Here is a 15,637-nt window from a genome sequence, read left to right as displayed (position 1 = left end):
ATTATATTAAAATATATATATATATATATATATATATATATATATATATATATATATATATATAGGTGTATTAATAGGTATTAAAATGTATATAGCGATAGTATGATAGTAATTTGGAAAAGATATGAATAATTTGTGAATATTACGAGGGGCTGTTATCTCTGGAATTAGTTGTAAACATTTTTGGATTTTTTTCGGAATTATTGGTAATTACTATTTGGAATTTATAAAATATCTGGATTTTTTCTGGAATTACTGTTTTTTTTCTGTTTTTGAGATGATTTGGAAATGCCTACAATTAGTTTGGAATTACGAATAATAAGTTGGAATTATAAGAATTAATTTGGAATTTGGAGTATATTACTAGAATTTTGGTGTCTGTTTTTGGAATAACTGAAGTTTTTTTCGGAATTGTTTTAGAATTGGTTGCACAAATTTTTGAAATTTAATTAAAATTGTTTGGAATTATTTAGAATTATGAGTAAATTATAATTTTGGAATATTTTAGAATCACTTCACTCCGAGGAGTTTGGGATTATGAAAATTAGAAATTTATGGAATTACTAGAATTATTGGATTTTTTATGGAATTACTAGGTTTTTGTTTGGAATTATTGATGACCCGCATTTATTTTGGAATTACGACTGTAACGTATAAACTATTGATTATTGTAATTACTGGATTTTTTTGGGACTGGAGTTAATAATTGCAACAAGATACTTCATTGTAACGTTTTTTTTTGTTTAAGTTTGTATTTTTTTTCTACATATTTATTATAGGTGTACACTTTTGTAATATTCTACGAAGTTTTTGTTTTAGGTATTCTTTCGACTTGTGCTAAAAAAGAATAATTTTAATATCATTTTAGGAAAACTTATGCGTGTGGAACTGAAAATTTTAATAAATGAAGAACTAATTTTTAACTCATACGTCTTACATGAAATTTTGATAAACCGTAACAATTTTACGTTATCGATAATTGATTTTGGACACAATTTGCCAATAGGCGGCAATAACCCACCACCATTTATAGAACAATAAGTTAAAAACCTTATTGAATTGTAAGTGAAATTTGATGGTTTTCGTAACTGACTAAATTTTTACCACTTTTTATTCTTTTTTCCCTGAATTTGATGCATAAATATTCAGCAATAAGTAGCGGAAAAACAACATCACTGTCTACTTACGTATTGTTTTTTCAAAATTACATAATCATTAAGGACGTTCTTTGCGTTAGTTCCACGTAAAAGTGAAAATAGTTTGCGTAATAATTCTAAGACGATCCACTAACCCGTATCCCAATTTAGTTTACCAAATCTTTATTCTAATCAAAGAGAAATTGACTAAATTACATACCGATATGTGTCAAAGTTAATGCGCGTGAACAAACAAAAACAAACATTGGATTAAATGAATTTATTAATAATCTTTGGCACTACATTCGTTCCTGGAGCTGGGCTGGTTTTATAAATAATGCTTTATGATGGCCACTTATGTATATATTAATTAATTAAATATTTATAAAATACTTAAGCTAGTAATACAAAACAACACGTTACAATAGGATTTACTGAAAAATACAAATTTCATTATTCGTAACATATCACTTGGGCGTGCCCAAAATCCGGCACAGACTTTTGTACTTTTGTCAATTGGAAATACTTGCGGTGACATTTTATCGCCTAACAAACTTGAACGTGAAGGTGTCTTTGGGCAAAGCCAACGACCCCACTGGAACAGTATAGCTCGTATCGTCCGCTCCGATGGTAAAATTCTGCATAATCCCACCCAGAATCCCAAAGCTGACCAACTGTACCATCTTATAACCCATACAACTCCGCCTACCACCACCGAACGGTAGGAAATGCTCAGGTTTGACTAGACGCTCTTCTCTGATGAATCTCTCCGGCTTGAACTTTTCCGGCTCGTCCCACAGTTGCGGGGACATGCTCAGGTCGTAGTTGTTCAAAAAAATCACGGTCCCTTTTTCGATCTCTAAACCTGGAGGGTGAATAATAATTAGTCGGGAGAGTTGGTTAAAAGTGAGTGGGTTTACCGTTGATTGAACTGTCGCGGTTGGCGACTCTTGGGACAATCGGCGAAGCTATCAAACGGATGGCTTCGAAGATTGTGGCCTCGGTGTATGGAAGGAGAGTCCTGTGGGAGATTGAGACCTCCTTGGTGCCCAACACGCGGTCGATCTCCTTGTGGATGTTCTCCTGGACTTGGGGCTCCTTCGCCAGGAAGGCGAAGAGTTTGACTAGGAAGTTGGCAACGGCGGAGTGCCCTCCGATGATGTCTTCCAGGGCGAAAAGGGCGGAGTCCCACGATAGTTGGGGGGATTCCCCACTTTTGACATACTTGATCAGGCTTTCGACGTAATCGTCTGGTTCCGCCTGGACGTCGAAACTGTCGAACCGCCCTTCGATGATGTGGTCCAGGACGAAGTCACGGATTTTGTGCGTGAGGCCGTTGACACGTTTCAAATTCTTCTCGTGGAAGGGCAACAAAAAGGGCAAAAAATCAGCCGCGTAGCCTTGGTTGACCTCGTAGAAGATCTCGTCGTAGTTGTCGACCATTTCGACGAAAGTCGCTTCGTCAACGTCGAAGCTCTTCGAGCAAAAGTGCCGCGTGAAAATGTTGGCACAGTGGCGCGAAATGACCGATTTCGTCGAAGTCGTGTTGGTCGAAAGGGCCGCAACCACCGACCTGGTCCCGCTCGAAACCAACTCCTCCAAAGTGTAGAATCGGTTGGTGAAAGCGCGCGGAAACGTGTAAGCTTTCAGCATGTCGCGGCGCGTCTTCTGGGTCGTGGACCAATTACAGAACGCCAAAGCTGTGGAAATGCGTTATTGGTGCCGTTGGCGAAGTGCAAACACTTACAGTTTTCCTTATTCCCGGAGAAGAGCTGCTGGTAGCGCTCGAAATTGGGCCTCGAGTCGAAATGGTGTCCCTTGGTGACCAGCGCCTCCCTTATGTTCTTCTGTCCGTTGATCACCACACACTTGACGTACCCCAACTGGAGACCAAACACACTCCCGAACTTCTTGGAAAGCGACGTGAAGGCCTGATAAGGTACTTGGTATCCGGACATGAGGTGCAGGTGCCCGATGATGGGCAGTTTCAACGGACTTGGTGGTCGGTACTTCCCCTGGCGCGTTCGCATGGCCTCGGCGATGGCGAAGACGGTGGCGAGGACCACGAAAGCGATCAGATAGAGTGTGAACTGTGTGAAGAACATTGCGAAGATGCACCGCGGACAAATCCACCAGAGAACAACGTGTCGGTACGGTGTGGAGACGTCGTCTGAGTTTGACGATTGATCTAATCTCGTTTTATACGGATGATTTCAATAATGCCATTCATTTATTCGGCAGGTTTTGAATATCGACGGTGGTGGTTGTGCTAGGTTTAGAAAGTGCGTCTCTGTCGCAGATTGGAGAGATGTGTGGGTGGGAGAGAGATGGAGGCGAGTGTGTGGATGATGCGGATGTGTTGGCTGCTCGAATCGAAATTAGTTTTTACAACTGGCATGTTTATTTATTTGGAGTAATTTGATGGGATTTTCGGGAGGGGTTGACGATTTCGGGGAGTTTTGGGAAGTGAGAAACAGGTGTCTTAAGGGTAGTTTTTATATACAGGGTGTTTAGCTGCAGTGTTAGACCTTCTACATTATTTAGCATATTTCCGGTACTTGTAAACAAGTAAATGACACTTGATGGTTCCACTGTTGACAGGTTTTGTATTATAAATATTTAAGTAGTGAAAAAATGCTGATTGGGGGTTTTGTTTCCTCGGTATGAAGATTTTTTTAAACCAAATTTGTCGGTTGTGTCGAAAGAAAAATACAATCGTCTGTCGAATTGTCTTCATTTTTTTACGTCTACGACTTGTTTCTTTTACGAAGGAGGATATCTTTACTTGTGGTTTTTTGTCTTTATGCTTTCTTCTCGAGTTTATTCTCTATTTTTTTCGACTATGTTTCTGTCGTTTCTTTTGTGTTAACTCTTTGGCGTTCTTTTTGTTTTTCTGACAGTTTGTAAGATGTAGGTTTGCTTAATACCAGTCATTTTATTACTTTTGTTTTTTGTACTCAGTTTCTTATCAGGTTTTTTTTAATACTTGCATCGATCTTGGAGCACTCATTCAAGTTATTACTTGGGAAATATTAAAATATCAATGTACTTTATATATTCCACTTCTTGAAGTTTTTATTTTAAAACATTTTTTATAATGTAATATCTTGCCATAAATATGCTGACAGTAATATAAAAGACTTTTGAAATTAAGATAATAAAATACATGGGCGTGCATTTTTTTTCTAAAATTATTAAATTATTAATAAAATTTGAGGACGAAAATACGTAGAAATATTACTATTATTAATTTATAATTTGTCTATTATTTTTCATTTTATGTTTAAAGACAGTGGGTTTGAAATAGTTATTTACTTAACGAGTTTGGAAAGTACAATTTCCTACGTTAGCACTTTGTTTGCTGCACGAGCGTAGCGAGTAACGACTCTCTCAAAAAAATTATAAATCAATATTTTTTATATTATAATAATTATAATATAATATAATTTTATAATTAATTAACACCTATGAATTAAATTAAAATTTTGAAAATATTGACTTCTTGTGCTATTCTAAAACACCTATGCTTAAATAATATTTTAATATTTTTTTTTTAACAAAATTGTTAGTAGTACCAAAATGCACGTTTAATCGAATGTTTTCTTAATTATTGCAGGGATAGTGACATTTATTTTACAGTTTTTTTTCGAGGTTTTTATACACAATAGCAATAGCAAACGCTGAATTCTGAGCGAATTCTAATAGCAGAACTAAGATAAGATACACCCTGTAGTTTAATGATTATTTTTTAATTATTAAGTGACATTAATTATCATTTCTTATTTTTTTTACGGAAGTTCCAAGTTGAAACAAGGGTTGAAATAATGTTATTAACTCGGTTATATTGACATAATAATAAAAATAAATCAGTTTTATTATAAAAATAACGTAGTACACTCAAATAATAAAATATGAAATCAAATCAAGAATGATGGCTTTATTCGGTAACAGGTACACCCAAGCAAAATTATTGAACTGTTATTGTTTCGGAACGCTTGGAAATCTGTTTTGTTAGCTTTGTGTCTTTTCTTATGTAATTTTTTTATTAATTACCCGAAAAAATAATTGTCCAAATGATTTTTTTTCTTACTTTCGCGTTTATAAGAATATGTTATTATTTTTTTTACCAGTTGTGGCCATTTCATGTGTTTAAAACGCATTTTATTAGTAAAAACTAGCAAGACGAGTTCAAATAGATCAAAAAATTATTAATTCAGTTATACCGACATAGAAAAATTTAAATGTTACATATTTAAAACAATTTGTGTATAAGGTCAAAATATTTTTTCAATTTACTTTCAATTCTAAATTTTGTAGATCTTTATAGGAGAGAGTTGAAATTATTTCGATTATACAGGGTTATTCTATTAAAACTAACGTACTATACATTGAAAATTTTGAAGTAAAAAAGTACTGTTTGCATTTTTAAATTTTAAATTCAGCGTAAATATAAAAAAGGCACTTTTTTACAGAGAATTTAATAATGCTATCAGCGATTTTTTTTAATCATTCGTTGTAATAACAAAGTTTTATTTTTTAAATGTGCATCATAGTTGGCTATGACATTTTCGAAAAGCTTATTTTTTTCTGAACTAAAAACAATATAAATATAGTTTGATATTTTTGTATATTTTTGATAAAAAATATATTTAAAATATTTGAAAGTAGTTGGCCTTGGAAAAATTATTTCACATAAAAGGTGTGAATAATCTAGAAATTTTGTGAACAAAACATAGAAAATGTGCAGAAAATTGCAAACGATGTGTCACTACCATTTGATGACACTTTTTTATGATGTAGTGAAGTGAAATGGAGGTGACGTTGATAATGTTGTGTATTTTTTTACCGCAGATGGAATTTGATTTTGGTGTTTGGATTGACTTTTTTTTGTAAAATTAAATTTTATTGATACGCAATCATCCAATTAATAAGATTTTTCTTCTTCCGACATTTCTTGTTTAAAATTGGAAAATAGAAGGACAACGTAAGCTTGCCATTTGAAATATAAAAACAAATAATTTTTATTAATTGCAAAAATTTGATCCAATAAAAATTTATTATGCTGTTCTTGAATTAATTAGGGTTTAAAAAATCATTAAATTATAAATACTTATTGGGTAATACAATTTTCATAGTTTTAATTAAAAATCCAAAATTTTTTCATGGCCTACTATAAAGAAAAAGCAAAATGTTTTGTTTTTTCTTAAATATTTAAAATTAATATATTACACAAATAGACATATCGAATCAGAAAAAAATAAGCTTTTCGAAAATGTCATAGCCAACTATGATTCCTACTTAAAAAATACAACTTTATATTATTACAATTAAACGAATGTTTGAAAAAAATCGCTGATAACATAACAAAAAAGTGCCTGTATAATGTCTTTAGTTTTTTTCACAATTTCGGCAAATGTCATTGATCGTTGTTTACAGGTGTGTATTAAGGGTGAAAAACATCGAATATGAGATTGTCGAAAGCATAATTTTTAGGAAACGAGCTTAAAGTATTAAAAAATATACAGCTTGTGCTGTATATTTTTGCAAAATCGGGTTTTAGGTACCTGTTTCTGGTTTTAAAATAAGGCCATGTAGGAGTGAAAAATGACAGTTTTGGATGTTCCGTCTGTCGTCTCGTTACATAATTGCCATTAATCTTTTCGTCTGTCCGAAATTTTAATGAGAGCGTTTGTCAACACAACACTGCTCAATCAAGGTTATCAAAAGCTGCAAAAAAAACGCAGTGGGCCCTATTTCTCCACGCTAATTGTCAGTTTCAGTCATCAATTTGACATAATTCGCCCATTATTAATATTAATATGTCGGTAGTAATAATTCAGCTGATCTTTTTTGCATTAGGTCAGATGGTCACAGGTCCACCAAAACGTATTTGCATACGAAATTCATACATAAGACCGAATCCGGCGTAAACAATCAAAATACATAATCGGCATATATGACACGAGCATGCATATTCAGTTCGTGTCAAGTCATGTCAACGTTCGCCGATAGAGGGCGGAAAAGCGTCCAAGGTCACGCAACACGTGTGAATTTTTCACTTAAATTTCAGTCACCTTGCTGTCACCTTCACCTTGGTTATGATTGAGTTTTAAATTGGAGATTTATGTAATTGGCCGGTCCAGACGAATTTTTAACCACCATTGATGGACCGGGCCTTAGTCAACAAAACCTCTGACGTTCATGACGCGTCACTTGCGTACATTTTTTTTTCGTTTCATTCATCGGCGATTTGAATGAGAGACACAACAGGAAATATTCACGACACTCATTGATTTATTTATAATGTAGTACTCTGTTGAAAATTGTGTTTTCTTTGCAGCGCGGAAATTAATTCGCGCCTATTTCGTTTGTTTACTGTTTTATTCATCTGTTTTTGTTGTTTGGAGCGTGGTTGTTGACCTCTCAAATTTTGCACGATTCGGATGCGCTGACCTTTTTTCATTGAGCTTTTCACATTCGAGCGATTATTTTCCGATTTTGAGGCGATCAGGAAAACTTACCGGACGGACTAAATTATGTTTTATTCATTTTTTCTCGTATAAATAACTCTCTTTGTAAATTTCACCAAATCAGACATTGAGTAGCGCCTAAAATATCCTGACAACATTATTCAATCGCTGTGAATAAATGAACATTTATTATGTAAAAGAGACTTCCTTTGGATGCTACATTTCATTACGAATTTTTTTCCAATTACAAATTTAATCGATTCGTGCATAAATAGTTATAGGTTAGGAATGCAAAACAACGCTTAAAATTCAAAACGTCCGAATCAAAGTTTAGTCATGTTCGAACTTGATTAGCATAAAATCATCAAATCCCTAACTCCTACAAGACAATTTTTAATTTAAAACCAAAAATTTAGTGCTATTTTAATTTTTGAAAATATGTCCCTTTTCCTACTTCCTTTAAAAGTTGTCTAGGCAAATTTACATGCATTATGTAAGGTTACCTTCAAGGTAAGGTAAGGGTAAATGTGTTTGTCGCACCTAAATCTACACTTTAACGTCGGTAGTGTGAGAAAAGTGCACGTGAATGTAAAATTACATTTGTAGTAAAAGTGCAAAAAATGTGCACCTTTATCCGATTTTTTTTCTTATTTTTACTTCACTTTTTATGGTTTATGCATTCACAGAGAATTCTTTTTTGGCTTTCGTATTCAAATTGGTTTTAGGTATACAAAAATAATGCTCAAAAATAATTTCCAAAGAGGTCGATTTTATTTTTTTTAAATGCTACATTTTTACACTATATTGATTAGAGTTTGAACTTTTTAGCACAAAAATGATAGAGATTTAAGCAAAATATGCATAAAAAATGCTCAGACTGAAAATAAGCCTAAAATTATACTTAAAACTTTTTTCAAGAAATCTTCAGCACTATTCAAAACAAAATTTATTTATCGAAATTTTGACAAAAACAAACCTTTATGAAAAAAATAATTAGAAAATTACCAAGTATAATTAAAAAAAAGATTACCTAGGTACATTTTTTCGAAATTCTTTCAAAAATAATACTTTTTTAGATCCGTGCTTTTTTTTTAAATTAAATTATTAAATTTGCGTTCCGAGATTATTACTAAGATTTTAGGAAGTTGTCCGAATTTCATTTGTTTAATGACAACTAATATTTCTGATTAGAGTTTTAGATACTACGTATATATTTTTATTTTTCTGGTAAATAAAATTTTTTTTTTAATTAAGCAAAAAAATAAAAAAAAAGAAGAAAATAAAATTATAGAGTATGAAAAGTTATTATTGAGAGTATTACACGAAAAATATTCCTTTTGTGTTCTTACTGTATTTTATAAAGGATGATTTTTTAAGTTTAGGTGTATTATGTGTTTTTAATGTTAATTATACAAAAAATGTAAGAAACAATTGCCTCTTATAAAAAAAAGACAAAAAAAGATAAATTTCATTATGTTAATAGTTAATATTTTTTTAATTTTAAATTTATTTTTTCTACTAGAAAGATAAAGATGTGACTATTTAAAATAGTGAACTAAATTAATGTCGGTTGTCAATTAAAAATTCAAGAATGGCGTCACAACTTAACAACGAATGACGTAAATGTCACTATGATGTCAAAATGTAGCATTTAAAAAATAAAAACGACTTGTTTGAGGAGTTTTTTGAAAAATGATAAAGATGTGGATTTTGTGAGTTACTTTTGGTCCAGTCTATATTTTTTACTACTGTGGAACGGCCTGCTATATCCTACGTGATTTATCGATTTTCTTAAACTAGAAGTTGTAATTATTGTCGTGTTTTTATCGAAATTTTAAAATAAAAATTTAAATAAACGTTATTTTTGGCTTTTAGGCCGATTTTTTATATTTTTTTGTTCAAGATATATCATTTGAGTATCGTTTGTTTTATTAGAATATCGCTAGATATAAACAATAAATTTGTTTTCTATTTGTATCTATAATTTTTAATAAATTAATAATAATGATTGTGAGGTATTGTTGCATCTTAAACAATTAAATAAACGGTCAACTATAATTACTAATACAAATGCACTAAATGTTAAACAAAAAATCTACAAAAATAAGTATTAAAAATTGAAAAATCTAACTAGTTAAGTACTCTCAAATAGAAAAAATATAAAACATTTTATAAACGTAAAAGTAATGAAGAAAAATACATTTCAAACAAACACATGAAATGGTTACAGTGTTGCAAATTGCTAAAAAATTATTTCAAATCTGATACCAACTGTAAGCTTTATTCTTGATTATTTTGTATTGTTTGGATTTTGTATTATTTGTATTGTAAGATCATTTTAATACTCCAAGCATTTTCTTTTTGTGATGGAGATTACGTCTTGGGTGTACCGTTGCTGAGCGGAAACGACGTCAATTTAAATTTTCTCAGATTTTGAGTGACGTAACGCTGTTTTAGATGCAGAATTAGGGTAATTTTTTCAATTTTTTTAAATATTTATTCATCCGCTTCTATTATTATTACATGATGCGGCATTTATTTCATTTTTAAATTGATGTCGATAAAGAACTTGATGACATGACACTGATGGTCGCTGATGTGATAAATTCTATTTAGTGATATGCGTCACCATTTTTCATTCAAGTTCCTACCTGTGAATTGTAATTGTTAATTTTTTTATTTCGGATCCCCTGAATTTTGCACGAATTACCGTTAATTTAGGGATTGCATCTCAAAATCTGCTGTCTTTAAAGTTGCGACAGAATTTATTAACCTTCAAGTTTATTCGTTTTGTTTACGGGTTTTTCGTGGACCCCATCCCAATTTATTATATTAAAATTATGTAAAAACTAAATGGAAACAATTCAGATCAAAGAACAGATGAAAGTTTTAATGCACGTGTATTTAAGTTCATTTTTGTATCGTGGTCTGTTAATCTCACGTAATTAACTTAAGTTCTGCTGGAAAGCCCCCAGGTTACGTTAAATAAATAAATGACACTTGTGTTTTAAATTTCCAAAATGTTTAATATTAAAGCATTTAGCAAAACAAACATCAATACAAAATCATTCTAGGTTTCTATTTGAAAAAACTATGAGTACGGTTCTGAATTAATAGAACCACCCAAAAAAAACATTTAATGACATTTGGCAAAACAAACAAGGATATATAAAAGTTTCCATTTGAAAAAACAAGTGTTCTGATGTTCTGAGTTAATAGAAAACTTGCATAGCAGTTATTTTTTTTTCTCGATTTATTGAATCAATTTTTTTTTATTTATACAGGGTGATTCAAAAATGACCGACATATTTTCCTAGTGATAAAAGACGTTTAATTAAGTTAACTAAAATAAAAAAATATGTTTTGAAGTCCCAAAAACTTAACTTAAAAATTTAACTTTAAAAAGCTATATCTTTTGAAAAAAGGCTCAAACAATTTTTTGTCATAGGAACTTTTAATACAGTTTGATGTTTTTTATCAGCTTCCAAGAAATTAACCGCTATTTTTGAATCACCCTGTATTTCGAATTCTATACTTTTATGCACCAGGTTTAAATTTTTACAGCACGACGCGAAGCTGAGTGCTTTAATACAATTTTCAGACGCTGTTTGGTCGAAAAATTTCAAAATGGCGGCAAATTACAAAAAATTATAAGGGTCTTATTTTTTTTAATTTTTAAAAATTAAAAAAATATTTTTTTTTATTTTTAAAGTCACTTTTTATTCTCATCTGTTTTCTAGCATATTTTTAGTTTTAGTTAGTTTAAACTTCAACTTGAACTTTAATTTTTTCTTTTCTGTTTATTTTGTCTGCGTTTTTGGGACACTGGAACAGATTACTGTAAACTACCGGAACAGCTTGTACGGAAAAATCCGGCATTTATAATCGATGAATTCTGGACGAAACAATTCATAAATTTACTTTTCAGGTTAAATCGGCCAGAGTATGATAATGCGGGTAAATGTCAAGGTCATGTACCAAGGCTAGGGTGGCCACCTAATTTTTTTAGCCTAGAATAATAGGAATAATAACTCCAATGTGGTACTTTTTATCATAGGAGCCGAAAAAAATATTTATAAAATTTTAATAGAAAAAAATACAAAAATATAATAACAAAATTCTATCACAATGCTTCAGTACAACTTCCGCAAGCGTTTTTCGGAGATCTTGTTCTTCAAGTCTTGCCTAATATTGACCGAATCGTATTTTCGTTCTTCGGACGAATAATTATGGTCAGTGTAAAGTTGGTTTTTGTCGCTTATTTTGACTGCTTTTTGCCGATTCGGATCGAAGAATTTTCGCACATAACTCGAATCAAAGCACTCATCTTGACCCTTCTTCTTCACCAACATTTGTTCTTCACTTGTGTGGTTCTTGACGTGTTTTCGCAGACTGCTCGGGTCGGTGTATTTTTTTGTGCAACCGACCACTTGACACGCGTATGGTTTCTGCAATCAATTAATTAGTGAATTATTTAATTATAAAGAAAGTTATTTTTTTATCAATTAAAAAATCTTTATTTGCATTTTTGAAGTTGCTGAGAAGAAATAGCAAAATTTGCTGTTTTTTGACATAGCAATAATGGTACAGTATAACCTCTCAACAAAGAACACTGATGGGGAATTTTTAATTTTAATTTTTAATTGTCATTAAGGGAGGTTTTACTGTAGTGTCTTATTTCATCCCACACAACTAGATTTTATTATCTTTTATTATTTTTTTAACAATGTTTTAAACAATATTTTTAGTAAGAGTAAAATATGTTGCACATGTAATGTCTTCTAAATTATAAAACAAAATAGGATATAAATTAAAACAATGTAAAACTTGTTCTATTTACATTAATAGCCATTTAATTACATTGTTTAATTTTTGAAATCGGGCCATAAATAAAAATCCTAAGGCGCCTGACGTTTAATTTTTAATAACTCTGTTTATTAAATTAAAAACGCAGTGGAAACAAACTCCAGAAATACAGGAAATTACATATTTTTTTATAAAGGGTGGTTCAAAAAATGTCAAACTTTAGGATGTTAAAAGAAAAACTTTGCAAATAAACCTTCGTCAGTAATGTAAAATGCTATCTTGTTCACATTAAAAGATTTGGATATTTAATTTATTTGACCTGACCTGACCTGACCTCAACCATATTTTTTTATCAATCGTAAAATTTTTTTGGTACGAATATTTGTGATATTTTCTACTTTTACTAAGTAATTATTAAACAAGAAAAGCATTTATTTGCCTTTTTTGATTTCGAAAAGATGCCAATTTATTACAAACTCCAGAAATACATGAAATTACATATTTTTTTATATAGGGTGGTTCAAAAAGATGTCAAACTTTAGGATGGTAAAAGAAAACTTTCCAAATAAACCTTCGTCAGTAACGTAACGCTATTTTGTTCACATTAAAAGACTTGGATATTTAATTAATTTGACCTGACCTGACCTGACCTCAACCATATTTTTTTATCAATCGTAAAATTTTTTTGGTACGAATATTTGTGATATTTTCTATTTTTACTAAGTAATTATTAAACAAGAAAAACATTTATTTGACTTTTTTGATTTCGAAAAGATGCCAATTTATTACAAACTCCAGAAATACATGAAATTACATATTTTTTTATATAGGGTGGTTCAAAAAGATGTCAAACTTTAGGATGGTAAAAGAAAACTTTGCAAATAAATCTTCGTCAGTAATGTAAAACGCCATTAAAAGACTTGGATATTTAATTAATTTGACCTGACCTGACCTGACCTCAACTATATTTTTTCATCAATTGTATGATTTTTTTGGTACAAACATTTGTGATATTTTAACTTTTTGTTTAAATTAAATGATTATAATCACTTAACAGATATATTGCAAGTATTTAAAAAAATGTAGCATTACTGTAATTTGTGTTTCTTGACATATTAATGCCAGTGTCTTATTTGTATCATACAACTTAGTTTAGTTGTCTTTTATTTATTTTTTTAATCATGTTAGTAGTTTTTTTAGTAAAAGTAGATCATGTTGCACATGTTGGTAAAAAAGGTAATATCTTCTAAATTATAAAACGAAAAATGTAAGTTATAATTTAAAATAAGAATGTTGAAAATACCCCAAAATACTATGGCATTTAGAAAAAAAAAATTAATTACAATATCTAATTTTTTAAATCGGGCCATGAATAAAAATTCTACAGAACCGACGTGTTTCAGACAGTACACACGTATACCTTTCTGGTAATAAGAATAAAAAAAAAATGAATGTAATGAAAAAAAAAATGACACTTAATCACAAAAGGCTATATCTGTATATTTGTGCTTTATTTTATAATGAACAATTGTTTTTTTATATCTTTTGTTTTAATAAATAGCATAAAAGCATTTAATATGAAATTCAAACCCAAAAAAATGAACAAAAAACAAATTACAAAAAAAACATTTATTTCATGAATAAACAATGAACAAAAAGGTCAAGCTTTTTATAAATCTTTTAACTTTTTTATTTTTATTGCAGTTTTTTGTTTCAGATTTTTTTTTTCTATACTTACCTGAAAGATAACGATGTGTACTATATAAAATGGTGATTAAAAATATCGGTCATTAAAAAGAAACAAAAATGATGTCAAAACTAATGAAACAAAATTTTTTTTGCAAATGACTCATAACAAAATACGTTACTTTTGGTTCAGCCTGTACTGTGATTTAACTAGATAATTGTGAAAGAATAAAAAAATACAGTGAATTCACGGGAAATAATTTTGAAAAATTAGCGGAAATCTGGTGGTTTCCTTTCGCAAAATAATTTTTTTTGTTCACTTACTGTATCAAAGTGTGTTCTTTGGTGCTTGGCTCTGTCCGAACTGTTGGAAAAGCTCTTGGTACAGGTGGGAAATTGGCACAGGTAGGGCCTTTCCCCCGTGTGACTCCTTTGGTGTATTTTCAAATTTTCCAAGCGTGAAAATGCCTTATTACAACCCTCGAACTGTAAAAAAGGCGATGATGTAACCGACGCTCGTTTTTTCAACATTGTTTATTTTCCGAAGCTCACTGAACTTTAAGTTGGCCCAGGTGGTGCCGAAAACATGTGTGTTTGAACTACTTACCGGGCATTTGTTCGGTTTTTCGCCACTGTGTACTCTCATATGGATCAGGAGCTTGTATCTGGCGTTAAACGGCTTGATTTTTCGCGGACAGTTCGCCCAAAAACAGGCAAATTCCTCCCCGCGTTTTACTTCAACGTGACACTTTTCGATGTGCTTGACCAGAGCGGTCTGATGGTCGTAGATCTGGTAGCAGTTCTCCCATTGGCATTGCAGGGTTGTGGTCACAGCGTCCTGAAGGAGCGCTTCGTCCTGGTTCAGGATAATTTGGTTTTCGGGAAGGGGTTCCTCGATTGGGGCCCCAATCAAGTGCCCGAATTCGGCCCTTGTGTCTTCATTTGTTTCAATTAAACTGTCCTCGGGGAGGTTCCGAAGGTACGTCCCGAAGGAGTTAACAGGAGGCAGAAGATCCAAGTCTTGAAAATCCAAGTCAATATCGTCCAAGTCCATACTGGGAGGCCCAAAAATATCGGAGAATGTTTCCGAGATTGTGCTTTCGGTGCGTGATAGATTCTCGTCGAAAGTTTGCACGAATTCGTTCAAGTCAAAGTCGCTTTCGGGTGCGTTTGAAATCAAGTAGTCGATGAGATAGTCGTCTTTGATTTCGGGTTCTTCGAAAGTTTTCATGTTCTGGCCTTCGTAAAATGCGAGATTGAATTTTTCCATTAGTTCGGCTTGGCTCAGGTGAGCCACTGGAGGTGGGTCGTAGATCATTTCGTTTGTGTTTAACATCTGGAATTGGAGGTGTGGTAGAAATTGAGATAAGTGTTGATGATTGTACTTACTGTTACATGTCAGGGTTGAAATGACGCGCGCTCGGCTCGAGTGTGTGTTGCCTTTTTAAACGCTATTTATAAATTGAGATGACAACTTCGGGCTTAATGGTCTTAAGCGGTTATTCGGAGGCGGCAAAAAAACGCTAATCGGTTGCTTTC

At 31.7% G+C, this 15,637-nt stretch overlaps 2 protein-coding genes across 2 annotated transcripts; both read right to left on the bottom strand.

Moving 5' to 3' along the window:
* Positions 1-1,401: 1,401 nt before the first annotated feature.
* Positions 1,402-4,045, bottom strand: LOC663127 (cytochrome P450 307B1). The gene is made up of 3 exons (XM_969187.4): positions 2,884-4,045; positions 2,057-2,836; positions 1,402-2,001 (listed from the first exon to the last, which is right to left on the bottom strand). The coding sequence occupies exons 1-3, from the start codon at positions 3,239-3,241 to the stop codon at positions 1,676-1,678; spliced, it is 1,464 nt and encodes a 487-aa protein (XP_974280.1). The 5' UTR covers positions 3,242-4,045; the 3' UTR covers positions 1,402-1,675.
* Positions 4,046-11,674: 7,629 nt separating this feature from the next.
* Positions 11,675-15,637, bottom strand: LOC103313418 (zinc finger protein GLIS1). Its single transcript, XM_008196627.3, has 4 exons — positions 15,488-15,637; positions 14,706-15,434; positions 14,423-14,584; positions 11,675-12,054 (listed from the first exon to the last, which is right to left on the bottom strand). The coding sequence occupies exons 2-4, from the start codon at positions 15,432-15,434 to the stop codon at positions 11,740-11,742; spliced, it is 1,206 nt and encodes a 401-aa protein (XP_008194849.1). The 5' UTR covers positions 15,488-15,637; the 3' UTR covers positions 11,675-11,739.

The sequence above is a fragment of the Tribolium castaneum genome, chromosome 8 (genome assembly GCF_031307605.1).
Source record: "Tribolium castaneum strain GA2 chromosome 8, icTriCast1.1, whole genome shotgun sequence".
Taxonomy (NCBI): Eukaryota; Metazoa; Arthropoda; class Insecta; order Coleoptera; family Tenebrionidae; genus Tribolium; species Tribolium castaneum.
Note: the sequence above shows the minus strand (reverse complement) of the source record. Positions and strands in the feature narration are given on the sequence as shown.

What these genes read in the sequence shown, in the direction of transcription:
- LOC663127 (XM_969187.4), bottom strand. Translation starts at nt 3,241, where the DNA reads ATGTTCTTCACACAGTTCACACTCTATCTGATCGCTTTCGTGGTCCTC. An exon ending in CTCCGGGAATAAGGAAAACT is followed by an intron (nt 2,837 to 2,883) that starts GTAAGTGTTTGC and finishes GCATTTCCACAG; the next exon opens with CTTTGGCGTTCTGTAATTGG. An exon ending in CCGCGACAGTTCAATCAACG is followed by an intron (nt 2,002 to 2,056) that starts GTAAACCCACTC and finishes TTCACCCTCCAG; the next exon opens with GTTTAGAGATCGAAAAAGGG.
- LOC103313418 (XM_008196627.3), bottom strand. Translation starts at nt 15,434, where the DNA reads ATGTTAAACACAAACGAAATGATCTACGACCCACCTCCAGTGGCTCAC. An exon ending in AAAAACCGAACAAATGCCCG is followed by an intron (nt 14,585 to 14,705) that starts GTAAGTAGTTCA and finishes CCTTTTTTACAG; the next exon opens with TTCGAGGGTTGTAATAAGGC. An exon ending in AAAGAACACACTTTGATACA is followed by an intron (nt 12,055 to 14,422) that starts GTAAGTGAACAA and finishes AATTGATTGCAG; the next exon opens with AAACCATACGCGTGTCAAGT.